The following is a 27,109-nucleotide window of genomic DNA, read 5'->3' as shown; positions in this document are numbered from 1 at the left end:
CTCACCAGCCTCTCTCTCTGTCTCTCTCAGCCCATACCAAAACATGGCTGCTCTAGGGGGAAAAGTGCACCCCCCCACCCAAATCCCAAAACTGGTTGAGTCCCTGTTTGCATTCAAATTGATTGATCATGTGCCTTCCCTGACATATCGTAGCGTCCAGAGGGGTTGATCGCTCGCTCCATTGGCAGCTGCATGCTAGTGACGTCCTTGATGTCATCCAAATGTTGTGATGAATAAATGTGTCATCATAGTTGTAACTTTGCTATTTTGACATCACTATTATCTATTTAAGTAGCATTACAGCCTGACACTGTTGTAAACAACATTGGAAGCAACACGGTTTATAGTAGGTTTGACTTTGTAATTATAAGTGGGAGGATCTCACTCTGGCTTCCAAGAGAAATGTTATTGATCTGACTTCATATATTAAAAGGTTAAATGGTGATGATTTATCTTCCTTATCTGACCCTGTTTTAGATCAACCATTAGTTAAATGAGACTAGAAATCATGTTTGAACCCTTTTTCAGAGCAGACAGCGCCAGGACTCTTAGCAGTTGCTTTATTGAATAGGTACACTTGTGTGTTTCCTGTGACAACATAGCAAAAGTCCCATTATTTCTTATTTCTCCAGCTCCGTCTTTGCACCCTGGTATTTAATCTCTTCTGCTGTGTTTGTGTTGAGGATTTTTCTTTTTTTCTCCACTGCTGGGTTCCTTCAGTATCCTCACACTGATCTGCTATGGGGAAGGAGAAGCTCCACATAAACATTGTGGTAATTGGCCATGTCGACTCTGGCAAGTCCACTACCACTGGCCACCTCATCTACAAGTGCGGAGGCATTGACAAGAGGACAATTGAGAAGTTTGAGAAGGAGGCCGCTGAGGTATCACCACACTTATTTGGGTTGAAACGCTGATATTTTAACTGTGGAAAGAGGGTAAATCATGTAAATGTTATACATTATTACATCTCTACTTTCCTTAGATGGGAAAGGGCTCCTTCAAATACGCCTGGGTCCTGGACAAGCTGAAGGCCGAGCGTGAGCGGGGCATCACCATTGACATCTCACTCTGGAAGTTTGAGACGAGCAGATATTACGTTACCATCATTGATGCCCCGGGACACAGGGACTTCATCAAGAACATGATTACTGGAACTTCCCAGGTAGATGGAGAGTGCAAAATAAAGAAAGGAAACCTGAAAAAGAAAGCAAAAGCAGTAAGGGAGGAGGGAGGTTCTTCTGAGACTCAGGATCTTAAGTACGCTATAGGATTTGAAATAGCTGTGAAGGTGCAATGTTCAGGTTAGTTGGGTTGACTTTTCATGACTTCCTGTCTCCCACCCCATTCAGGCGGACTGTGCTGTGCTGATCGTGGCTGCGGGCGTAGGTGAGTTTGAAGCCGGCATCTCCAAGAATGGACAGACTCGGGAACACGCTCTCCTGGCGTACACCCTAGGAGTGAAGCAGCTCATCGTGGGCATCAACAAGATGGATTCCACTGAGCCCAACTACAGCCAGAAACGCTACGAGGAGATCGTAAAGGAAGTCAGCACGTACATCAAGAAGATCGGCTACAACCCTGACACGGTGGCCTTTGTGCCTATCTCTGGCTGGAATGGGGACAATATGCTAGAACCCAGCCCCAATGTGAGTGTGGAATGAGTTGGAATCATTTACTACATTATACATGCGTAGGTCAAGCTTTATACACACAATCTCTTCCATCCACGCATAGATGAACTGGTTCAAGGGTTGGAAGGTCAACCGCAAAGATGGAAACGCCTCAGGCACCACACTGCTGGAGGCCCTGGACGCCATCCAGCCTCCCACCCGTCCCACTGACAAGCCCCTCCGCCTGCCACTGCAAGATGTCTACAAAATTGGAGGTGAGTGGTGATGGTGATGGCGGGACGCGGTGTCGAAATTCTAGAATTTGTAGTTGATGAACGGTGGAGGATGTTATTAGTATGTGAAAGATTTAAGCGTTCCAATTAACAAATGTCATGAGTAGATTATCCAGTCTGCTGAATGCATTTAGGGAATGAGAACACTTCATCACACAGACAGTAAACCTGAATTCCCACTTGTGCATTTGCCCTGAAATATTTTTCAGACCTTTTTTCAGCAAGCATGTATTCATTAAAAACCAGTTGAATGTAGCGTTAAATTTTTTCAATTGATTTACTCCTGTTTTTTAACATGTCCACATTTTCTGAGTTTTCCAGTGAAGTTTCTATTTTTGGAGTACAAACCTAGTAAAGTTGAGATTCTACTGCTGGCCCCTCCCATCTGTCAGGCATTGGCACAGTACCAGTGGGCAGGGTGGAGACAGGAGTGGTCAAGCCAGGCATGGTGGTGACCTTTGCCCCTGTCAATGTGACTACTGAGGTTAAGTCTGTGGAGATGCACCACGAGGCCCTGACTGAGGCATTGCCCGGGGACAATGTGGGCTTCAACGTCAAGAACGTGTCCGTCAAGGATATCCGCCGTGGCAATGTGGCCGGAGACAGCAGGAATGACCCACCGCAGGAGGCAGCCGGCTTCACTGCTCAGGTCTCATTTAGGCTCTACGGCAAATAAATACTTCTGTTTATTTCATGTTATTTGCTAAGTTTTAGTCACTAGGCACTTTAAAGCTTTTGGTTTTGAGAAATGTGTGGAAGTCTTCATGTAGTTTGACTGACCCACATCTCATTTGCATTTTCTGTTAATTAAAAATAGAATCGGCTTCACTGGTAGCTTATTCTGAGCTGTCCTCTCCACAGCAGGGACCTAGTTTACTGTAAACTGTGCTGAACAGTGTCTACCTTCATGCAGCTTTCAGGTTCTTCTCCAGTTGTTTTTATCTCTGGCAGCTTCCTAATTGATCAGCCTGCATCCAGAGGGCAGCACTGGAGTGTCTCTGAAACAATCTTAAATACTTGACTGCCTGATAGACAATCAGCCGTGGCGTTTAGATGCAGCTGCGTCCGACTGTCAACTAAACTGCAGCACCATGTGCCAAGTTTATTTTCAGCTTGTTTAGCTCTTAAAATTTCATATTGAGATCTATGAGGCCAAAGAACAAAATCAGTCTTTACACATGAAGCTGTCCTCTCCTCCAGGTGATTATCCTGAACCACCCAGGTCAGATCAGTGCCGGCTACGCTCCGGTGCTGGACTGCCACACTGCACACATCGCATGCAAATTTGCAGAGCTCAAGGAAAAGATCGACCGTCGTTCTGGTAAAAAGCTTGAGGATAACCCAAAGTTCCTCAAGTCAGGCGATGCTGCAATTGTGGATATGGTCCCTGGCAAACCCATGTGTGTGGAGAGCTTCTCTGAGTACCCCCCACTGGGTGAGTACTTGCTTCTTCTTATGGGCAAAGCTTCAAGACGGGACTGTTGTGTAATTTTATTTTTCCGTTTTCAACTCTTAATATATCCCCAAAATAAAGATTAAGCATACTCTGACTTTAATTGTTGGTAGCCTAAACGGTGAGATGGTCGGTCGTCCATTGGTTGTGCTTTAAACCTCCGTGTGATCAATTGTTATGCATGTCAGGCAGCCCCTTCTGTCTAATGATCTCCCCTGATCTCACCTCAGGGCGTTTTGCGGTGCGCGACATGCGTCAGACGGTGGCGGTGGGAGTGATTAAGGGTGTGGAAAAGAAGGCCGCCACCAGTGGCAAGATCACCAAGTCTGCACAGAAGGCACAGAAGGCCAAATGAACGTTGTGCTGGGCTGCTGCCCCAAATGCTCGCCGTGGCCGAAGACATACTGGCAGCCCATCCCATCTGCACACCATCGTCAGTGTCTGGTCAATTATCACAATGCATCGCAAAAGCAGGCGAAGGAAAAAAACAATAGTACCACACTGTTAGAAATGAACAGTATTGTTATTAATGTAGGTTTTATTGTCACAGGTTGTGGCAGAACAATACAACAAATTTGCATTCTGGTTCTCTTGTTGTTTGCTGTTGTAATTAGAAGTAAGCTGCTCAATTATCCAGCCAACCAACCTAGCTGCTTAGCACCTGTAATAAGGCAGAGGTGTTTTTTGCCATGTGTGTGCTGAAGTAATGCTCTGTGTTGTAGCTTTAAAAGAGCTCTATTGACTGCTTGCATGTTCCCCCTTTGCACCTTAGAGAAATCTCTGTGCCTAGCACTTTGCTTGAGTGAGGCTACCTTGCAATGTGCTGCTAAATGTTCCGGTTTGGTTCTTGCACTTTAATCAATGTTTCCTGTGAGCACATGTTCATAACAGTAAAGATGTTGAAACTTACATTGTGTGTGTCTATTTGACTAGAATCTCTGATTTACCTCAGTTCTTAAACAACAACAGTTTCAGCGAATGATGAGAATGAGAAAGTAGAGAGAAAGTTATCGATAGAATTTCCTTTATTAATGAATGAGAATAAAAGTTCAGTTCCAATTTCATTACATTACAGGCTTCATAAATCTGAGATTATTACTAGTATGAGTTAATATGTGCACATAATTTAAATAAATTAAAAGACAGGAGACAGAATGTTGACATGTCAAAGGCCTATTTTATGCCCAGTAGCAAAATTATCTCTGAATAAAAAAAAAGTGAACTGCCCCGAGTGAGAACATTTATGGAAAATGAAGACAGTGCCACTGTTTCTGTTTGGAGGAACCTAATGCACTTCTCAAAGGTCTACAGGTATGGAGATGAGTATGATCCGCACAAGCAAGGCACCATAGACTGTATGTACTGCACATGTAGACTTCAAAATCAAAATCAGGGTCATTTTCCTTCCACTCCAATCAAATTGCAATTCACTTGATTTCATTATCCATTAAAAATGTCTCAATATTCAAAGTTAACATTAACTTCAGGAGTTGATTGATTTGAGAGCAAACTGACCCCAGATCTACCTCATATATTCTTGTAAAGCCTCTTCAAATCTCGCTGAGGTACCGCAAGCTGATGCTGACGTATGATTTGTCACCGTCCATGCCTTTCACAATGCTTTAATAATTCACCTTCAGCTAACGACACAAACCATTTGACCTTGATCTGATTCTGTACCACGGAGAGTGAAGTTGGCCATTGGTGATAATGATGTCATCTACATGTCACACTGCTCAGCAGTTTAAACAGCAGGTATTTTGCTCATGTTAATAATGAGATAAGCAATACATTCTACAGCAAGTCCATTTCAATGAAGCAAAAGTAACCCCACATTACACTGTATGGAAAAAAAGCAAACATTGATCTTGATTTTAACAAGCAACCTTCCAATCATGTAAAAACAGGATGGCAAAAAGCCAAACATTATAAAGTGATGTTTCTGAACATTTCTTTCAGTGTATTAGTTTCCTGACAGAAAAAAAAGTGCATTTCCAAAACACACATATTCCTACAACAAGGATTTTAGATGAAGAAATAACATTCAAGATGTATTTCACCGTCTGATGCATAATTGATCTGAAAATCAGCCACAACTGTTTGTTTCATTCTCTGCGATTGGACCTTAGAATCTCTTTTCTACAGTATAACGAATATGTGGTATTGCAACTGTTTTCTGTATATGTTCATGCTGGTCTCTACATGCGCATATCTATGTGCGTGCATACATGTGTGTGTGTGTGTGCTCTAAACATACTGCACTTCATACTCTGACTGTTGGCAGAATTGACATCGAATCTGTATGTCCACAGATTTGGCAGCAGCTTTCTGTGTTTTTCTTGCAGGTCTCCTTGGTAACCATTTAAGATTATAGGTTTTAGGGTTTCATTCCAAAAGGATATATGGCGACATGATTGAAATGTATTATCATTAACTTAACTCATTTCCTGAAAACCCCTTGTATCTCTGTATTTCTGATATACTGTATAAGTCTGGAAAGATGAAGATGAAGAGATTGTGTGTATAAAGTTGAACATGCAGATGTGAAATTGAGTTTTTCCTCATTAACTAAATGATTCCAGATCTTGGACTTTTGACTGGACTTTACCTGGCTAGTTTAAATACAAAGTCCCATTTTTTTTTATTACTTGTTGCAGCTGCATTTGTTACATGGAAGTGTTACTGCACTCACTGGGGTTTGCCATAAGGCTTAGGTGTCCAAGATTCCCTGTATTTTCTTTTCTCAGTACCTTTAAGTGAAAACATGCAGTGTTCATGCTGAGCCTCAAGTTCACATATCAGCCAACTATTTCAAAAGCGCATGTTGACTTCAATAGCATCATCTCAAGTTTTTAGATCTCCGTTCCCGAGTGACATCACAAGTCTTTGTCTTTTTTCTTACATTTGTCAATCATATCTCAAACAAATAATAACTCATGCAGTGACGATCAGCCTGTATGAAAATACTGTGATTCTTAACAAATGAATCAACATAAACAAAGCCCCCCCCCCCCTTATGGTCCCACCTTCCCTCTCCCCTCTGAAAGGACAGAAAAACGTCTTTGTGAGGTGAGCTTGGAGTGCTGTTTGTCTCTGTTGCTGGGTTTATTTTAGCCGTACGTGTGGCATGTTCAACAATTCGGTGCTGCCGACAGAGGGAACAGATGTGTGACTGCCGGCCAGGCTCCGGTTAGAGCTCTGGGCCCCAGTACCTGCTCGGCCCCCTGTCCTCAGGAGGTCGGACGAATAGGAGGGAGCCTCAGCAGTCCCCTGGGTCAGGAAGTCAAATCCCTGCGCCTCAATGTCGCTGATAAAGAGGTCCTCCTCGCCCCATCCGATTCCTGCACTCCTGGTCATGCCACTTCCACCCCCTCCTCCCCCAGGATCTTGGCTACAGCGGCGGTAGCCAAGCGGTGAGTCACTGCTTGTACTGGGGCTTGGAGAGGAGAGGCTGTGATGGGCATCAAGGGCTGTCCCTGGCGCCGCCTGCATCAGGTCCTGCCCCGATATGGACTTGCCCAAGCCTCGGTCACCCTGGCTGGGGGCAGAGCAGCAGCCCATTGCCTGCGGTACAAGGGGTTCCATCTCCAGACTCATGTGTCTCCTCCAGGAGCTGTCTTCCTTAGTGATTAACCTGCCATTGCTGCCCTGTAGTTCCTTCCCCAGAGCCAAGTCCAGGGCAAGGTCCTCCTCTACACTGCTGTCCTCCCTCTGAGCCATCAGACCTCCACAGAAGTCCTCCATCCCAGGGTGTACTTCTGAGGAGGTCGCCCGGGCCAAGGTACTTGAGCCCACGCTTCGGCTAGGAGGGGGCGGAGGTGGGAGCCTCGCCAGAATAGGAAACCCCCCATCCCCCACTCCCCCACTCCCACCACTGGGAATACTATTGGGAGTGAGTATGGGTGGAGAGTTCCCTACTGCCTCATCGCTACCATCCTCTGGTGTGGAGGGCTGGTTATGATAATGATGGTGGTGATGAGGATGATGATGGTGGTGATGATGGTGGTGATGAGGCAGAGGCGACGGGCTGAAAGTGGACGAGCCAAGACCAGAAGGAGGCGTCGTGGTGGAGGGATTCAGATTGAGGCTGAGGTCATTGGGGGGTGCCAGGATGAGGTGGAGTCCTCCTCGTGAAAGGTGGGTGTTTGTGGAGGAGCGGCTGACACAACCAGCAGGGGGAGCCACTCCGCTGCTGCTGACCTGAGTGGAACAGGACACGTCCTTGCTGAACACAGAGGAGTGGTAGTCAGAGGTCTGCTCCAGCTCAAACAGGGGCAAAGAGGACAGGGTGAGGGCCGAAGACGAGCCTTTACGCAAGACCTGTCGATAGATGTCAAGCAGGGAGTCCAGCTTGGACTCAATAGACTGGACCTGTGAGGACAGACGGTGGAATGTAGAGAAGATCACTTATTTATTTATGACTTTCTTGTATTTGTATGCTGTCAATGTCACTCAGAATAAACAATCACTGACCTGTCGCTCCACCTTACAGACACGACCCAGCATGCTCATGTCCTCTAAAATGTCCCCGTCGGACAGCAGCTTCTCTCGAATCTTCTTATCCAGAGGGATCTGGCCCTTCCCCAGGATTTGGTCCACTCTAGAGGGCCCACACACAATCAAGCGTCAGTGATGTGCGGAGAAAGACTTGACAAAGCAGAAGCCATTAGGCAGCTCATGGAAAGGAAAGAAAGCAAACGATTATTTTAATTCTTCACTCCAGAAAACACAGCCAACATGAGCCGTGACTATGCGGTATGAACTATGATGATTCTTTTCATACCACAGCTCATATTTGTATGCATGCACTTTATCTATCTGTATTCAAAGACAATATTCCTGTTAAATCCTGTAAGGCCAACAGAATCTGGTTAGTAGTCTGGTTAGTTTGCAAAGGTTCACAGATAAATCAAAGACGAGGGGATGATGAACATTCAGATCAGCGCTCCCTCACGCTGCAGTGTTGGGCTAAAACAGTAGGGGTCAGTATTACAAAGACAACGACGAGGTAGCGTGTGGAGGGAATGAAGAGGCGGGAAGAATGTCTGATGTGTGATGTACGGTGTGTTAGCATCAGATTTAATGTTAGTGGACGCCTCATTTACTACATTCACATTTCATCTAAAAGAGCAAATGTCAACACCAACACTGACAAAACGAGGTCAAGTAATGATGATTGTGTAGTTTTGGTTAGTGGGCTTCATGCCCATAATATCAGGGTGTGAGCACAGATTAGTGCATGACAGGGAACTGTGATGTTTCCAACTTGTGGTTCAATCAATTCAAAGTAGAAACACAAACTTTGCTTTCTCTTAAAGGCCAATGAGTCTAAGCTGTCAGCGTTTATTAGATTGGCTTTAGGGAACCTTTTTATATCCAAAAACGTTCTCGGGCATTTGAGGAAAAACTACTTTTCTGTATTGACAGAATTCAATGTGAGCTGAAGCCATCCTAGACATTCTGACCCCTGGGCGGAGTTCTTTCTGCCCTGGCTGTAATAAGCAGGCAGTGAGGGGGAGGAAAAGGCCTTGGCTCGGCTGCTCAGGGGCTGCGGGCCTACAATCATGTCCAGCCTGTGAGGGGGAAACAAAGGGAACACACATGCACACATGGCACAGAGAGAGAGAGAGAGGGGCACGTATATGCAACACGCAGACACAAGTACACACAAAATGCAGGGACAAACACAAACGTAACACACATGCACATTAAAGAATGCAGGTATACACACAGATGCACACACATGCACCCGTACATACCAAGACACAAGTGCATGAGTTACACCGTTCATTCATTAACAGTTGGACAGCAAATACGACTGAAAAAGTGTAGAAAATGTACATGTTTCAATCATATCTGTTGCCAGCTCCCTTCCTACCTGGTTTGCAGGCTCTTGATGCGACACAGCATGTCCAAGTGACCGGCGGAGTACTGCTCAATCACATCCTTCACATCATACGGACGCAATGTCTCCTTAAACTTCTTCTTGGCTACATGGAACTTCATTATTCTGGACAGAAAGCAGAGCAAATTCATAACTCAGCCACAGGGGGGAACTCTGAGACTCTGATAGAGTCGGAGCAAATGAACTGCAGTGACCTGGTATGCTTGGTCATTTCACACACTGTAATTAATGCCAACAAATGTAACTTTCATTTTGTGGCTACTAACTCAGGCAGAGTGCCGGTAAAGGTGGCGGCTAATACGGCGATACAGCTCTCATGTGAAGTTGGATTCATATTAAAGCACCTGGAAAGCTGAATTTAGTGACACTAATATGGAATTCCATTTGTGAGTCTTGCAGCCATAAGTGCTCTGATGTTGCAGTCCGTCTTTGCTACAGGCAGTATGAGAGGTCAGAAATGGCCAAGGCAGAAAATGAATCTTGTATTTTAGAGGATGCTTCCTGGCTTTAATGTTATCCTTTGTATAAGCACTCTAGTCGTGCACATATGTCAGTCCCTTAAGCTTCATTTGAAGTGAAGCCTCTGAGGTTTAAGGTGCATTAAGGGCACAGTAATGACGGAGCAAAGATAAAGGGACCATGCTGTAATTATGGAGCAGATAGAATCTTTGATGTCTCCATTATGCTGGTTCATTCTCATGATGGGGTCATACCATGCTGTACAAGTAAAAGGTGGATGTCAATCTAACACACCTTCCCTCAAAGATCCTTTATACTGACACCACAATTTGGCACCTCATGGAACAAAGTGCAGTTAAGTAAAACACAGGTTCCTTTGTACTTGTGCTGTAGTTATTATGCAGATTTGGGCAAAATTAGCCATCAATTCATGTTCCACAATCAGCGTTCTCCCCTGTGTCCTCTATTCAAACTGATTTCTAATGTGATCTAAGATTTCTTGATTGAGGCTAATTCTAAAACCTAACTGCATCACGTGATTTAGTTTGAAACACAGATGAACAGATTATTAAGTGGGGTTAGAGTTTTTCAAATTTTAAAAAACCAAATAGAAAGTGTCATTATACTTGAGATGACTCACTGTGATTCATTTTTATTTGAACTAATGATGTCTCCAGAAGGGACAGTTCATCACACAATCAATTAATACTTGATTAGGTTTAATAAAAGCCTTAAACACTCATTTGAATTAAGTCAAAGACGGGATTTTGTTTCTGCTTCCCGATCATTTCTATCAATATACCTGACACGTTATCTTTGTGTTAGGATGTGCCATGACTAACACACAACCAAACACACACCGTCCTTGTGGCGTTATCTGTTTGCATTACCCTGCATGGTTGTTGCTTTCGTCTCTTATTCAGACCCATATGTCCCGTCTCTCATTACTGCATCCAATCACTTAGACCAAAGATGAGCTAAAAATAATCCCCCCAAAAAACCTTCCAGTCACTTTAATCCCTTAAACTCTTCCAATCAGTAAAGTTAGATCAGTGGGGTCACAGCCAGGGTTTGTTTGCATGTCACCTTGCCAGAGGAAAAAAAAACCCCTCTGTGGCTAAAGAGGCCGTTTGGATTGACGGAGGAAATAAAAATCTCTTGTCTCGCTTTACCTGACAGCTCTAATGACAGACTTGACTGAAGGCAGCAGGTCCTCTGCTGAAATGTCACAGTGACAGCCCTTCTCATCAAAACCGTCCTCTCCCGCCATGTTGGAGTCTGCTGTTTGGAAAAGCACAAGACACAAACGGGGAGGCGGAGTCAAAATGTTTACAAATCAATTTCAAGATCAGATCACTTCACAATTCTTCTAGATGCATGCAACAAGATGAATGTTATGAATATGTTAATGAGTTGTCCTAGTCTGATTATAGTCGAAACAGAAATGGCAGATTTGTGCATTTTAGCGATGCATACATGTTCTATGCGTGTTGCTGAGACTGATTAGTTCTGCATATCTGTATCCTAAAAGGTACAATACCAATTCTACATCTGATTTTTTACCTATCAAGCTAGCACTTACATTCAGTAAAATGATCAATGCAAGTCCTTGTACTTCAAAGCCTGCTCATAACTGGTTTGCTCCTTTGAACCCTTGATTGATTAAACTCTTGTTGATTCATTTGCATTAAGAATCCCATCCAGTTAAGCCATAAGGGGAAGAAATGGTTTCCTCCATTTACTTATCTGATCACTGACTGACAAAGGTCGGCAAATCAGTTTGGTCTTGGCTTGGCTGGTTATTGATGCTGCTTCACATGCAGACCTCAGCCAGCTGGCCAATCTCACACGCCATATGGCTGTGAGAGCGCACCACTCCCACAATCCATCGGTCCATCAACCCACCCACCACCATGAGCTGGCCTTTCCCCAGCTTACCCAGGCTGGCACAACATATAAAGAGAACCACTAACATGCTCTTGGCTGCTTCATTTAGTGGTTTTGTAGTTGATGAATCAGCCAATAGGCCTGAATGAAACAAAGGCTATGTGATGATTGTGAAGAAATCTGTTGATAAGTGCCTAGAGGCCGGCTTATACTGGAGTTTGGTAGTACAGATGACAAATAAAACATGGAATCTGAGACTTGCAGCTGGTAAGGACCGACACATGCACGGTTAACTCACCATCAGTGGTGGATCTGGATTGGCTCTTTAGGCGAAGTGAAGGTCTGAAGCGTGTGCGGTCATTAAAGCTCCAGCTCTTCTGAACCTTGGCGGGGCTGGTGCCCTCCGCTCCGGCCTCAGCCACCGGAGAGCGCCGATCATTCACTGAGGAGGTCTGCCTGTTCTTGATGCTCTGACCTCGGGGGCTCGCCATCCTCACACGCTCCTTGAAACTCAGCTTTTGGCTGTGAAGTGAAATGAGGATGAAGAGCAGCACAGCGGGGAGGAGGAGGAGTGAGACGACAAATAAGGGATTGACAGCATGTAGTGGTGGAAGACAGAGAAGGATATCTTTGTTATCAAAGTTAATAAACACAATTTTGAGATCATTAATCCAAGAATAAATTCAGTTATGCGAGTCATCTGACAGATATGTTGCTAAGGCAGTTTTCCTTTGCATCACACATCTTATTATTTGGCATCAGTTGTTATTCAGAATATTTTCTATGAATAAAAGAGTAGAGGGCTGCAGGGTGGAGAGCAGCAGCATGCAGAGCAGAAGGTGCTTCACACAAGATGCAAAATGCTACAGCCCTGTGTTTGTGCGTGTATGTTTATGTTTATATTATTCTCTCCTTGATGTATTTATCTATGGAGTGAAAGTTCCAGTTCATTTGGAAAGACATTACCCAGTCTGGACTATTAACTGGAGTTTGTCTTTTTATGTGAACAATACTATAAACTATACTTTACATTGACTTTGCACTGGTGATGTGCATTTAATACTTTGCCTTTGCTATTAAAATGAGATTTTACAGGACCGCACAACTGCCCAAAAGCTGTGTGTGATGTGCTGTGAACCTTTTATAAACACGTGAATCTTCCTGGTGTAAATTGAGTAAACAAGTGCATTGAAATATGGGGGCAGTGAGGTGAGAGCTTAGTGTGTTCTTATGTGGTTGTAATGACAGCATGCAAAGACAGTGTGCAGGCAACAGGCACGGCTCAGCTAAGCACCAAACACTGATATGTGGGTTTAAATAAAGAAGTTGAGGATTGATGCTATAAAACTGGAACCATTCCATCAAGATGAAATTTCATTTGCCTCTCATGTGTGTTACTGATGACAAAATAAAATGACATTGTGGAAATTCTGTAACTGGACCTCTAAAATGTTTGAGGAACCCTCTAACTCAAAAGTCGCTCAATTTGAAATTAGAGCAGCATCACTGTGCAGACTGAGTGTGGTTGATGGTACAAAGGCTCACTATCTTTGTAATTCGTGGCGGAATCTAACCTTTTTTCTTTGCAGAGGTAAATTCCCAGTGTTCCATGTTGATGTAGGCATGTTACAGAGGTTCAGCACAGATGAGTTTGCTCACAGGATGTCTTTCATGATGTGGCGTGAACCTCAAGTTTGACTAATTTGACAATGTTTAACACACACTTCCTTCTGTGTTGGCATTGAAGGGCAAAGGCTTTTGTTTTGTGACAAATATGGCAAATGAAATTTCAAATTGACTGAGATAATAAAGAAAATATTGTCAGTCCTGAAAATTATACTTAAAAGCAGTAAGACGAATAATACCTAATAATAATAACATGAGTTGGGAGTTAAAAATGTAATGAGAGAGTGTGCGGAGTGAAATGTACAAAAATAACTGTGATGTACCACATAAATTCATTCTCATCCCACTATTGGCCTGAGAAAGGAAAACGTTTCTAAATTAATTCCTTACTTCACCAGATCTGATAGTGAGAAAGTAGTTAAAACTAAATCACAACAAGCAGATGTAGTGCATTAATCAGGCATTTCTTTAAAAAAGCAAACCAAATATCATCTATATGTAATCATATCTCTATTAATAACTCCCCTGACTGACCCCTGACCCATGCACCAGGAATTAGTCAGCAATCCTTAAGAGAAGCATAAGGAACCAGGTGAATATAAATGCTGTGTACCTATGTCTCCGAGTGGAATACCTCCTCAGTAGCTTCTGTTTATTACTATGACCGTTACTAAGAAACCAAGGGGAGATAAACATATGCTATGCGTTACATGATGCAGGAATACACGGACAGAAAAGATTTGACTAATAAGCTTTTCTACCATTGTTTCTCTGCCTTTATTGATGTGGATGTGATGCTTCAATCTGGCATTCAGTGACGCAGACAGATGTGGAAAGTGACTGAGTGCAGGATAATTAAAACTAATTTCTACACTTACATGCAAATACCTTTTGTATTTGTAGATTAATACTCATAATAGTTTGCAATTGAACATGAAAACAACATTGTATGTCAGCTTTGTAGAGCTAAGTGGCACCAAAAGACTGAAGAAACTTGTATCGCTAATTCTGGCATCTTTCTTTGATACATCAATAATTGACTACGGATGTGTAACTCCTGTATTTACCCAGGCAGATTTGAGGAAACTTTGATTGCAGGACTTTTGCAGGAAGTAAATAACTTTGTCCATAACTTAATACAGATTTGTTTGTGTCAGTTACAGTGATTTATCTATGAATAATGTATGAGGTTTAGTATAAATAATAATATAGCACACATCCTGTTTCATTTTGTCGAGCTCTGACATTTAGAGGCGGCAGAATGGAGGCAATTGAGCTTAGTGGAGGAAAATGAATATCTAGAGCACCATTTGAAAAACGCCGCAATTTGGTGACTCACACACTTCAGCTGGGCCATGGCAACAAGTGCCCGAGTCACCAGTGTGAGGGCGCTAACCTTCAGGCCGTCACTCAAGCACTTTTTTTTTATTATTCCACATAGCTTTTGTGTTTATCACTGTGATTTCCTCTTTGCTTCAATGATAAATGTCTTAACAAATGAATAAATGAACTCAGAGTTAAGCAGCTCTGTGACATTTTATCTCCCCACCAGCTATTCAGCAGAAAGAGAGAGAAGGTGAAACATCATGGGGAGGATTGACAAAAGAAAAAAATAAGATGGAGGCTGAAGCTCTTCTCCCGTGTGCTGAACAAAAGCTAAACAATTGCGTGGGATGAATTCTGTCTTTCTGTGCAGGCGAGACGGATTCAGAAAAATCTGCCAACATCACTGATGCCTCGCTGCCCTGCCTGCTAACCCACAACCACACACACGACCTCACACACCTCCACAAAAGGAATTTAATCTCCTGAGAACCAGATGATTGATTTTGCGTGCAATTTAATTAAATTGTTTCTCCTTGCTGTTTTGGATTATTGGGACCTAAGTCTTTGTCTTTGTGCTTTTTGTTATCATATGAGTCTAATTTGTTCCAAAACACAAGAAAGTCACCATTGTATCTGGTGAACTGTTTATTTTACTGCAAAACGGTTTAACAACAGGTTTAAGTTAAGCATAATGATGTGTAAGGGGTGGGGAAGGAAAAAAAATGTAATGTTCACATATGAGGACACTGGGTCTCCAGAGGTTCAAATCTGTCCATGACATTTGTAGTTATCCTGCTAAAATATCCCCCTAACCCAGCCCCACATGCAACCCCACCCCTGCATCCAAGAGGCAGCAGAGACTCTCACCAACATTTGAAAACATAAAGACAAACACTGCATTTTTTCTAATAATAAAAGTATAATGTAGTGTAAAAGTGCTGAAAGCAGAAAACTAACTTAATGACCTGAGGCAGCAGATCGAGAGAATACATTAAAAGCTGGTTAGTGCAGTGTATATGTTTTGAACTTCTGCAGGTGTGTGTTTGTGTGTGTGTTTTGGAGAAGTAAGCAAGTAATAAAGATAGACTAGGGCACCACAGGAAACATTAAAACAATGAGATATAGTGAGCAATAGTGTCGATGTCACCATTAGCAGTCCTATATTTGATTACTCAGAGCCCTGAAATCCTCAGGCTGACATCACAGCTATCAGTTTATGCGCTCAGTGACAGTCCAGGTCAAACAGACAGGAGAGCACAGAATAACACTGAGGTTTGGGATTTGATATCTCCTCCCCAAATCATAGAGCCAAACATAACACATTGTGTGACAGTGTGTCAAGGAGCCGTGAGCAAGAGCTATGTCACAAACCTTGTGGTCGATTCTCCCTGCTCCTTCCTGGAGATGACAAATGAGAAGGAGACAGAAAATGGAACATTAGAAAACAGTCTTTCATAATATTCAAGTGTTCATTCATCAACTGCTTCACTGATTAAAATCAGCAATAGACACATTTGCAATAAAGACTTTCTTAGCGACTGCTCACTGTACACAGAAGGCTTTCAGGGAAGCAGTACACTGAATGCATCATCCAGTTGCAATGACGGTGGAGCTTAACAAAGAGCAGGCTCACTACACAGGCAGACGCATGCACGTGCAAACTAAAGAAGCACTTGCAACAGGAGTAGGAAGTGAGGCACAGTGGTACAATATGATAATTGTGTTGTGTGTCATGTCAGGGCTATTGTATTTTATACAGTCTATGCTTTGCAACATTTCAAGGCTCCTATACGCTGTACCTCCAAAGGTAGCATCAGTGCTCAGTGGCAGCAGAAAGAAGTGCTGCAAATTCAATAAAGCTTGACTGGCTCATTGAGACCATGATTGCTTAAATTGTTGTTTCACTGTTGCGTGTCACCGGCTCATCGAGCACTCGACAGACTTTGTTCCGTGTGGAAACTGTGGAGGGATATGAATATTCATTTACTGAAGTGCAGCAAAACAGCATGGAAAAGGTTAGAGGTTGTTTGGAGATATTTTCTACCTGTTATACTTTGGTTCATGCAAGCAATGTGAGAATAAAGGAGCCTAGAGTCATTCTGATGACTGTGAATAATCTTTCAGTGATATCAATACATTTAGAGCTGTTTTATGGCCTTTCATGCTGACCTAAGTCATGTCTTAAGTCATCTGAGGAAGGATAAGACTTAAGATAACATAACATAACAGAAGAATAACATTAATTAGAGTGGAGTTCCAAAATTTTCACTTTTTTAGGGCAAATTTTCCTGGTCAGCAGTGAAATACAAGAAAAACGTCAGGATGTCACTCTAAATTCTAAACAAAAATGGCATCAATTGTGGAGATCAATATCGAACTTGTTGTGAAGCTGAAAGAAACTCTTTCTGCCTGAAACTATCACTGCACTGCTCATGTAGGTTGGATATTGCATCTTACTTAGTGGTCACTGTTGAGAACACAATCAGCACTACAACCAAAGGAAAAATATGTGTAGCAGCCATCATGCAAACGTAGAAGTGTAGTTTATTCCAAGTTTGAAATTACATCTCAAGTCTTCATTTTGGCAACTTTAGTCTGACTCTTGTCTCAAGCTTCAAGTCTACAGCTGTGAATATATTTATAACAGAATGAGGAATTAAGCTGAGAGATTAACAGAGCAGGAGATAGTGACAACGGCTAAATAAATTATAAAGATTTGTGTAATAACCTCACAAAGTTTACATATATGCATTTAAAAAAAAGGAAAAGATTGCTAAGTGGCACAGACACCAAATACAGACACCAGCTGCCATTGTTGTACCTACTTTGTAGGGCTGCAGGTATGCAACGCCTTCAAGTGAGGCTTCCAGGTAGCAATGGAAACCGAGTTCTCATCAGCCGCATAACTACGCCAAACACACTGCATGCAGAAAACACAAAACCAGGAGGAAGAAAAAAGTACAAAGAGGAGACGAAATAAAAGATAAATGGAAAAGAAAACAACAAAAATCAAGGCCAAAGAGAGAGTGAGAAGGAAGAGGAGGAAGAGGAAGGGGAGGAGGGAGCGTAGAAAAGAAAACAAATTTAAAAAGCTGATTAGTGAAAACAAAAAAAAACAGGTTTCACACGTTTGTGGTTGGACGGAGGTCAGGCATGGATACATGCCTGTGGGAAGGCAGGAGGCTCTCATAGTGCCGCCACGTGGCGTCCAGGTATGGCCTGGTGCTGTCTGTGGAGTAATAACGCCACGCGGCCTGGTACAACGTGACAATGGACAGGATGGAGAGGAAAGAGGAGGAGGAGGAGGCGGTGGAGTGAAGTAAGGAGAGAGGGAGATGGGAACAGAGTATGGGAGAGAAGGTGGACATATCAGGGGATGGAGGAAGAAAGAGATGAAGTGTGTGGGAGGAAGTGGATGAGAGAAAGCAGAAGATGAAACAGGAGGCGAGACAGCATATGGAGAAATACATGAGGAAGAAAAAGTGAGGTCAGCACCACTAAAATGATATTTTTTTAAGGACACGTGTGAAGGTCAGTTTGAAAAAGAAGAGAATGTATGAAGCAGACAAGATGTGGGTGGCAGAATGAATTTTGTATGTGTGGGCTTCAATAAGGGAGAGTCTAAGACCTGACAGAGGGCTAACTGACAGGTGAGGATGAGGAGGCACAGGGCTGGACAAAGTCAAATTAAAGACTTGGTTTATACTGGGTTCTCTTAAGGTTTTGGAGAATCCATAGAGGGGAAAGAGAAACTGCAAAATGAACAAATCATCTCAGGACTTCAATCACATTTTGTATTATGCAGTCTTCATTTCTGCAACATATTCTTTTCTATACTGTGACAATTCATTGTGAAAAAGAACAAATACATTTCACGCACAGCTTTGTCTGAATACAGCATATTAGCAATACAACTGGGTAACATCAAAATGTAATACTTCAAAAATCATTCATATTGAGTTTGTGAGAGAACTCTAAGGAGAGCTGTGCGCTTTACCTGAATGAGGTAGGCGGCTGGGTTTCTCCTTTTCTCAAAGTGCTTCTGTCTGTGCTGCTCCTGAACCTTCAGAGCAAAGCCTGAGCCCAGAATACCCTGGTGTGAACAGGAATAAGTGCAAACGTCGTCATTCAGAAAGTATTTACATAATAAAGGGAACTGAAATAATTTAGAGAGGAACTTGTGTTTACATTTTCTATTTGTAGGCACATTGACTATGGCATGTTTGGTTAAATTGTGCCATTTAACTCACTTGTTTATTCTTTGAAATAATAAAAGTCTTGTGTTTTTAACAGCAGTTACCCCAAAGGAGATTTAGTCTTTATTGTCTTTTACTCGCACATCAAACTCTCTTTACTATCGTCAACGGGGAGCCGTAGTCAGCATGCGAAAACAACGGTATAAAAGGCTTTTGTGGAGAAAATGACATCACTGGGGTAACTTATGAAAAGGACAAGTTTGAAACCTAAATTCAGGGGGAAACTTTTGGTCGATTATTGTAAAGTCACTGAACATTTAGAGGTAAAAGAGGAGTGAATGTGGACTTACGGCCGGCAGGGCAAAGAAAGAGATGCCCAACAGTGCAAACCCAGCAGACAGCATGCGTCCCGTCCACGTCTTTGGCGTCTTGTCCCCATAGCCAATGGTCGTCAAGGTAATCTGTCACAGCAAATCATCAAATCAAGTACTGTTTTATGTATAGGCTCTGTGAAATTCTCAATTCTGACTGGTCAATCGCAGCAGTCTACTGTTAGTTGTAAAATATTTCTTAATTATTTTGTAATAATGGCTGCTGCACTCGTTTATATCATCAACTGCTGTTTCAGATCACTAAGCAATGAGCTGCCAGCATTCCTGGCTAGATACAAACCAGCACTGTCACCACAAACTACCATTGTCTTCTCGTCTTCAGGATTTCAATCAAGAAAGCGACAAGAAGCCAAACTCACACACAATACATAACAACCGCAAATTGAAAAGTTGGCATCACTCAAACTATGTGTTGGAGGTGTATAGCATTGTTTTTCTTAATTATAGACGTTTTTTATTGTTTTTTTTCATTTCCAAACCTGACGTTTCCGGTTTTGCCTTTAATTTTCACTGAATATGTAGAATATTCTGCCTTGCATTGCGTTTGTTGATCTGAGAAAGTGCGATCACATGTAATCAGACCTTTGCAGAAACTTAAGTCTATATAAGTTTGGTTGTAAGTGCACAGTGGAAAGCAAGCAAGTTGTTTATTTCTTCTTAGATAAATGGGGAAAAGCACATTTTCATTTGCATAGTCTTGTTGTATTTTCTATTTGGAGACCTATTTTATCCTGTAAATGTGAATCAATGAAAACCCCATTTTGACAATATTACAGCAGTTACTGGCCACATTAGGCCAGGGACGAACTTTTGTAGAAAATAGAGGCCTACGGATGTTGAATTAAAGAACTTAATTGAAATAATGATCCCTGGTGAAACACTGTAATGTGAGCGCTGAATAGAACTATTCACTCGCTATCAAGCAAAAGCCAAAAACTGCGGCGTATTCAGACTTAATGATGGGACAAACCATACCTTGCTATCTCTCATTATGTTTCTGTTTCATTGCATGACAAAGGTGGCTGAAGCCATTTGGTACCATTATGATTTTTTTGAGCTGGTATGAAAATGGTGTTTAATGGAGCAGTGCTCTGAAAGGGACAAAATGTCAGCAAGGACACACATTTTCAGCATTCACAGGTAATGATGACAAGCCATGGAAAAGGTAAACATCTGAATCTGTTGCAGAGATATTTAACTTTCACTGAGGTCTCCTGCTGCAGTCGAAGTAGAAGTAGAACTTTCAGGGCAGAAATGATGTCTCGCAAGGATGAAGGTGCTGTGATTTTGACCTTTTTGGTGGTTTCTTTGTCTTTTCTGCTATTTGATACCACCCCCTGGATGTTATTGGTCCAAATATGACATGGTTGCGTCACCAGTGAGGGGTCAGCTTGCAGAGCTCATGTTGGTTTTTTTACTACCTCCTCTGCTGTTGGTGCTACGTGTCTAAACTCAATAGCTGAAGCTTCTTGCTGTGTAAAAGTACACTTCACGCTGTGTTCCTGGACGAGTTCACTACCCTGCTCGTTGTCTGTTGCAGTATTCTGGGGGGGTTCAGAATAGCAGTTCATCAAGCAGCAGAAAATCAATTCAAGGAGCATCCATGAGGAGAACAGAGGTATTTAAGATAACCCTTTCATGAGGAGATCTTATGGTATCTTGGCAAACAAGAGTCTTTGAACTCACCGTGCCCCACCACAAAGCATCAGCGTAGGTTGCAAAGTCCTTGTTGGACTTGTTCTCCACAAGGTAGACGAGGAAAGAAGAGAAGATGAGAACCAAGAAGCCAATATACCAGGCGGTTACCAGTTCCTGTAAACAGAGGTCAACAGTGTATTTCAGAATCTAATCATGGAAAAGTTTTGATCAAATAAATGAGCTGCTATTCACCAAAATCACTTTTTCTGTACAGTTAGACTGTCATCAGGAGAGAGAGTGTATCAAATAAACACCGCCCTCCCCATGTCATCAACTCACAGCCTCAACACAACACTTGACTAATCTACACCAAACAAATCCTTTCCTTCCGTTCCTTTCCTCTGACGTATTGCTACTTTTCCTTAAATAAGGGATTCTTGCGGGGGACTTGACGGCTCAGCCCACCTTGCTGTGTGCGTAGACCACCGAGCCCAGCAGCTTCCACGTCCCTCCTCTTCGGTCCATTCTCACCATGCGCAGGATCTGCAGGAAACGGAGGCTCCGTAGTACAGAAGTAGCAAAGATGTTTCCCTGACTCCCTGCAGACACCACTGCCACGGATGCTATCAGCACGATGATGTCTGCAAGGAAACACACACACACACACACGCACCCACACATTAAGAATATGTAATCAGTTCAGAAATGTGTGTTTGCAAATGTCTCACCATGAAACCTTTCCTCTGATGGAGCAGATTATCTTTGTTTATGTTTATATTCATTTCATTACTGAGGTTATGTTTTTGGACTTTAATCTTGACTTGTAATCACCATTGTCGGATAACGTCAAAGTAGACGAAAGACATAATCACAACACTAGTGGGCACCAAAAACTACATAGTGCTACTTTTAGACATTTAGCTGACAAACCATTTCTTTATTATCCAAATCCATTAAAGGTATGATTACACATAGTTATACGGATAAATTATGATGATGCAAACACAGAATGGACACAAAAAGAACAGGTGCAGGAAATCTTGGCTGATGACTTAAATTCACAACCTCAGGGTAAATAAATTGTGTTAATATTGATCTTTCTGTGAGATTGATCTTTCAATCAGTGAGGGGTCATTCAAGCCTTGGTGTTGGAAAACAGACCTGATCCCTGCCACATTAATTGTCACTCTGCAGTATTAACAGCATCTCACTGTTGTCACCTCACTCCTACCCAGTAGTCTTGTATATTACGCCCAACAAAGGCTCTTAAACTTTCAAGCTGACATGATCTGCCATGGGCATCAACAATAGAATTAAGTGGTAATTGCTCTCTCAATATATACTGCATAAACAGTTTATATATAGCTCGGCTACCACAATTATCTGCAGTACGTACACAAACAGGACAGACAGCCAGAAGTAATTGGTTGAAGCACTGTTCCATGAAGAATATTTTTACAAGCAGGATACAGTAAATCTGCATGATCAGCATCTCTATTCTGTGTGTCACTGAGAGTCTAATGGTCCACGCTGGATTTTAATTTCTTTCTATAGTGAACGCATGAAAGTTATGCACTGTGCAAGCACGTGCTGCAAAGTGTGCTGCAATCTTCTTCCCCGACTATTCAGGGAAAGTTCATACAAAAACCATAAAGGGGACAAATAAGGGAAAAGGAACAAGGGATACAACATGATCAAACCATCAGAGAGTCCGGCTCTCAGAGCTTTTTCTCCTTTCAAAGAGTGTGAAACTCCAACCTGAAGGATTCACATTTTCTTCACTCTGTTCAAGAGTTTTACCCTTATATATTATATCCCTTATATATCTATAGATAGCATATAATTGTCCCATCTGTTCTGTTCTTTCCACAGAACCTGACTTTTCAGAGAAAGTGCTGACTAAGGTGTGGTTGATTGATTGTGCCTTCTAAATCATAAACTGGTAGAGCTGTGGTGAGGAGAGGAAAGGGGGAAAGAAAGCAGCACCATGAAAAATACATTAATGACACCCGGGGGATGAGACCCTTGGGCGCCCACAGCGCTCGCTTTGAAGGTGCAACTCATGTAAAACACTGGGGAAGTGAAAGGCTGATCGATGGTGGAATGATGGCGTGGTTGTGGATATATAGTAACTTCAGTGTGTGTATAGATTTAAACAATGGCCAATAAACAAGCAAGAATCATCTAAAAGGGATATTTGATAATATAACAATAATGTGCTGCACATAGAGAGAATCTTCACACAGGGGATCTCCTTATTTTTAAATTACATGCATATATGAACTAGGGATGAACTAGAGAAAGAGTGTGTTTAGTTTCCACATCACACACACAGTGTTGGGTGAAGGAACAACCATATGCAACATAAAGAGCTCTGACCCGCAGTTGAACACACCCAGTTGGGAAATCATCCAAACATATTAAGAACATTTCAATGAATCCTGGGGCGCAGTATTCCACTACGTTTAATAACACACACTTCCAGCAGACTGACCAGGCTGAGTGATGGAAGCTGTGGAGTGGGAATCATTTATTCAGGCTGTCAGCGGTTGTGTTTCACTCTCAGTCCTCAGGGAGTTTGTCCACATTGACGGATTTGAGCTTAATGGGCTTTAAATGACTCCAGTGAACAAATCACCTTAGACCACTTAAGGTGGAATTGGTTCCAGTCCCATTTCATTTATGGGCTAATTCTTGTCACCCTGGGACTGTCACACATCAGTGTGGATGTTTATTGATGCTCACACATAAGAAACTATACAGAGACTGACACACACGCGCACACACAAACACACAACGATGTGGCAGTGGTGACTTTGAAGAGTAACAGCTCTTGCCAGAAAGAAAGGTTTTGAGGATTAAGGGCCAATGTACACGGGGGAACAAACAGGGAGCACATATTAAACTTATAGAGAAATATAATTCTTCATGCAAAGGTATATTTTCAGGGGACATGGACTACTTTTGTTGTTGCATAAATTCCATCCTCACAAAAAAGGTTGTACTTCACAATCTGATATCTTATGCAGCTAAATTGTTTACACACACCTTTGACCTTTGAAATGCGATAGAGGAATTATTCAAATCATATAAAGAAATAGAAAAAAAACTGAACGAAGGGAGTTCCCAACACAGAGATGGATTAAATTCAGGTTTATGTCAAAAAACATCTTGAAATTATATTAAAAATCTAAGGCCAAAAAGTCGGACAACTCCAGAGCAAACTGTGCAGTGAGGATGGGAGTTCATGGCACGGCTGCGTACACACTAAACCTGGCTCTCCCTCCCTGCAGCACCCTACTGCACTTTCCAAGTAACGGTGGAGAGATCCATTTCTAAACAGTGGAAACAATCAAAGACTGTTAATGCAGCCTCATTACGTAAATGCTGTCTCTTATTATGATCTCTAACCACAACTGAAAGCGACTGAAAGCAGACTATGGTCAATAGCGTGCTGCGGTACCTTGCTTACGTCTAATTTATACTCCGGATTTGGAGACACTGGAGCTCACTAGTGGGCGAGCACAGGATCAAATAGGTATCACTTGGTTTCTAACTGATCCTTAACTATTCTACTGTCTTTCTCAGGGTTTAACATCGGCTCTGAATGACAAAAAGTGCTGCTCAGCTTCAAATTCTCTTTTCCATTTTTGATGTTGGAACAGGTCAACACCAGTTCAGAAAGCTCATACCTACGCCAAGACTCAACCATCCTCTGATTTCACCTTTTTTTACCAATATAAATAAACAGACTTATCATGAAAGTGCATTGTGCAGTGGTATGGTGGACCTCATCTTGTTCTGGGTCAACTGCTTCATACGACTGAATCAGCATCTTCTCGGATACTCATTGGTAGTTGCATATTTTCTGTAGCCTTATTTTGTTGATGCTACAAATGTGAGCCATACCTAGCATATATTATAATCCATCATATCTGGATCAACATTAGGGATCTGTGTTAAATTGCACCTGTTGATCCTCAATCATAGGATTCTCCCCCCTGAAATCTTGACAAATGCCACACGATGCAATATTAAATTAGGGGAAACATTCCCCGCTCATGATCCAGATCCAAACTGCTTCCAATCCAATCAACAGCAGACTTTCAATCTTTTAAATGCAAAAATGCGGGGAAAGACCAGAGTCCAAGAGAGATAGATGGTTTGACAAACTCACCGATGACGCAGAAAGGCTTCCTGGCGAAGCGGAGTCGTCCCTGCCATCCTCTGTAGCGACAGCAGCATCCAGCTGACCAGATCCGCATGATGTACTCCAACCCGAACACCACGATCATCACAAACTCCTGCAGGAAGGTCAGACAGGTCAGGGACAAAAATTGTATTTCTACTGTGGCAGTCTGGTGACTTAATGTTACTGAGGTTGCTTAACATTTTTATATATATTTACATTTTCATATCAGTCATTGCTTGTCAGTATGAGCTGCACATACATGATTATACTGTATATGACTCAAACTCACTGATAAAGCATTTCTGTAACTGCAGCTGGACAGAGAGCTGTATGTAATAACTGTGGACAGGGTTGTGGTTGTGTTAATGCTCTCTATTAAATCCTCACACTGCTGAAATGAGCTTTGTGCAATCTGACCAGCTAGTTACAGGCCACGGTGTCAAGAGCCTTTTGCTTTAAAGACGATTAGAGGTGGAGTGTGAAATACGTGTTGGACACCCATTATAGGAGCTTTATTCAATGGTTCTGTAATGGTTGTGTGGTTGCTGATGCAGCAGCAGTGTACTGCAAACGTGAAACACAGACTGACCTCTGCTTTCAGTGAGAAGAGACCTTTGGGTCAAACTTTAATTTCTGCCCACTGCCGTTTCTTTCTTCATATCTGAAAGCGGCTTTGCTTTTACAGGAGTGATCAGGGCAAACACTCATCAATAAGACCAGGTAGAATTTAAGCTTTTGATATTTTCCTTTGTCCTTGAGATCCTGGTCTAAAGCTGTTGGTGTTGCAGTTGGTCACAGAGGATCTGGGTCAAAGACGAAGTTGGCCGGTCGATTGAACTTGGGTAACTTGTACCACCACCGAGGCACCACGGCAGAAAATAATCTAGCTTGAGAATTAAGCAATCATAAGTATGAACAATCAAGCTGTACTGGCATCCCGGGCTGGGCAGCTGAGCTGGATGAGGGCGTTTGGCCAGGTGGGTGCAGTTCTGGTCGATGCTTTATGACTTGAACTTGATGGGAGCCACCACAGGAATCCAGTGGAGAGCAGCAGATGTGCTGCTGCTGCTGCCTTCTGTATCTCTTTTGGTATTCTAACACTTTGACACATCTTTTATTACTTTATCACGTACTTCAAAATACATTCAAAAGGATTCATTCCTCCATGACTTGATTTGCACACAGTTATACAGAGATGACATAACTCCTTTCATTATATGGGGATTCATCTTCATTGTGTTGTCACTGAATGCAGTAATGCAGCAACTTTCAACACACAACTTTAAACATCTTTCAATCAATTTCAGCAAACCTCATTTCTCCTTTCCTACCTTTTATTTCCAAACGTCACCTCTGTAGCCTCACTACACTATCACCATACATTGTATGTTATATTTGGCCCTTTGCCATACGTGATCTGTGCCCAGACTGTTTGACATCTGGCCCAGAATCCTGCACTGCAACGTGAGCTCACAGCAACTGAAAGGGAGTTTGTTAGTCTCGTTAATGAAGACAATAAACTCTTCATTTCAGCTGATGACCGGCAGAATCTGACCCTCTGTGACTTCAATCTTCTGCCAACTCTTATGTGGCCCTGGTTACTGTTAGAAAAGAAGCACATAGTCTGATTGAAACAGTTTTTTTATGGTAACATTAGAATTGCATCGCACGACTCATTGGTCATCATATCGGACATTTAAGTTACACCAGGTGAGTTAATGCATGTGCAGACTGCTTATTATGATTTATGCTGATTTATGCCGCCATTTACTGGCTTGAGTAAATAGATACACAGTTACATAATCTAAGTTTGGTATTTCTGCTTATGTTTACGTGAATTTCCCAAACATTTATTTAGTGCCTTAACTGGGTAATTGAGGTTTGAAAGAACATGTAGGCGTACCAATAAAGTATCTTCCACCCCTCTAATGTTGAATCACATTACGTTTAAGACTTCACCGACTGAAAAAGTTGGCATAGCGACGAGCTGAAGATAAAAGCTGAGCCCCTTAACGTTATCGATATGCAAATTCAGCAACTCACAACAAGTTTGATAAATATGCTGTGGGCCAACAGTGGCGATGTTTTGGTAGAGAATTGTTAGAAAAAGGAAAGAAGAACTGAGGAAA

The 27,109-nt window shown here is 42.3% G+C and overlaps 2 protein-coding genes across 3 annotated transcripts in view; one reads left to right on the top strand and one right to left on the bottom strand.

Moving 5' to 3' along the window:
- Positions 1-732: 732 nt before the first annotated feature.
- LOC142994576 (elongation factor 1-alpha 1) lies at positions 733-4,301 on the top strand. Its single transcript, XM_076145312.1, has 7 exons — positions 733-884; positions 986-1,165; positions 1,353-1,649; positions 1,738-1,888; positions 2,299-2,555; positions 3,107-3,341; positions 3,590-4,301. Exons 1-7 carry the CDS (start codon positions 741-743, stop codon positions 3,712-3,714), a joined length of 1,389 nt encoding a protein of 462 aa, XP_076001427.1. The 5' UTR covers positions 733-740; the 3' UTR covers positions 3,715-4,301.
- A 65-nt stretch (positions 4,302-4,366) lies between these two features.
- kcnq5b (potassium voltage-gated channel, KQT-like subfamily, member 5b) overlaps positions 4,367-27,109 on the bottom strand; it is an 88,092-nt gene continuing 65,349 nt past the window's right edge. The window contains exons 3-14 of one of the 2 annotated variants that reach the window (XM_076145310.1): positions 24,966-25,092; positions 21,254-21,429; positions 20,837-20,962; positions 19,109-19,219; positions 18,560-18,655; positions 17,388-17,482; positions 15,934-15,960; positions 11,909-12,132; positions 10,896-11,004; positions 9,238-9,369; positions 7,833-7,959; positions 4,367-7,730 (exon numbers count right to left, since the gene is read on the bottom strand). In XM_076145310.1, the coding sequence (XP_076001425.1) occupies positions 6,465-7,730; positions 7,833-7,959; positions 9,238-9,369; positions 10,896-11,004; positions 11,909-12,132; positions 15,934-15,960; positions 17,388-17,482; positions 18,560-18,655; positions 19,109-19,219; positions 20,837-20,962; positions 21,254-21,429; positions 24,966-25,092 (2,616 nt within the window). In that variant the 3' untranslated portion in view covers positions 4,367-6,464. The remainder of the gene's footprint in view (positions 7,731-7,832; positions 7,960-9,237; positions 9,370-10,895; positions 11,005-11,908; positions 12,133-15,933; positions 15,961-17,387; positions 17,483-18,559; positions 18,656-19,108; positions 19,220-20,836; positions 20,963-21,253; positions 21,430-24,965; positions 25,093-27,109) is intronic. The other variant, XM_076145311.1, reaches the window with a different exon arrangement.

Source organism: Genypterus blacodes, unplaced genomic scaffold (genome assembly GCF_046128005.1).
Source record: "Genypterus blacodes isolate CSIRO-AG114 ecotype Tasmania unplaced genomic scaffold, CSIRO-AGI_Gbla_v1 ptg000030l_1, whole genome shotgun sequence".
NCBI classification, from domain to species: Eukaryota; Metazoa; Chordata; class Actinopteri; order Ophidiiformes; family Ophidiidae; genus Genypterus; species Genypterus blacodes.
Note: the sequence above shows the minus strand (reverse complement) of the source record. Positions and strands in the feature narration are given on the sequence as shown.

Excerpts from the sequence above, each read along its gene's own strand:
- LOC142994576 (XM_076145312.1), top strand. The coding sequence starts at position 741 with ATGGGGAAGGAGAAGCTCCACATAAACATTGTGGTAATTGGCCATGTC. Across the intron at positions 1,650-1,737 it reads TGCTAGAACCCAGCCCCAAT|ATGAACTGGTTCAAGGGTTG; the intron begins GTGAGTGTGGAA and ends ATCCACGCATAG. Across the intron at positions 3,342-3,589 it reads CTCTGAGTACCCCCCACTGG|GGCGTTTTGCGGTGCGCGAC; the intron begins GTGAGTACTTGC and ends ATCTCACCTCAG.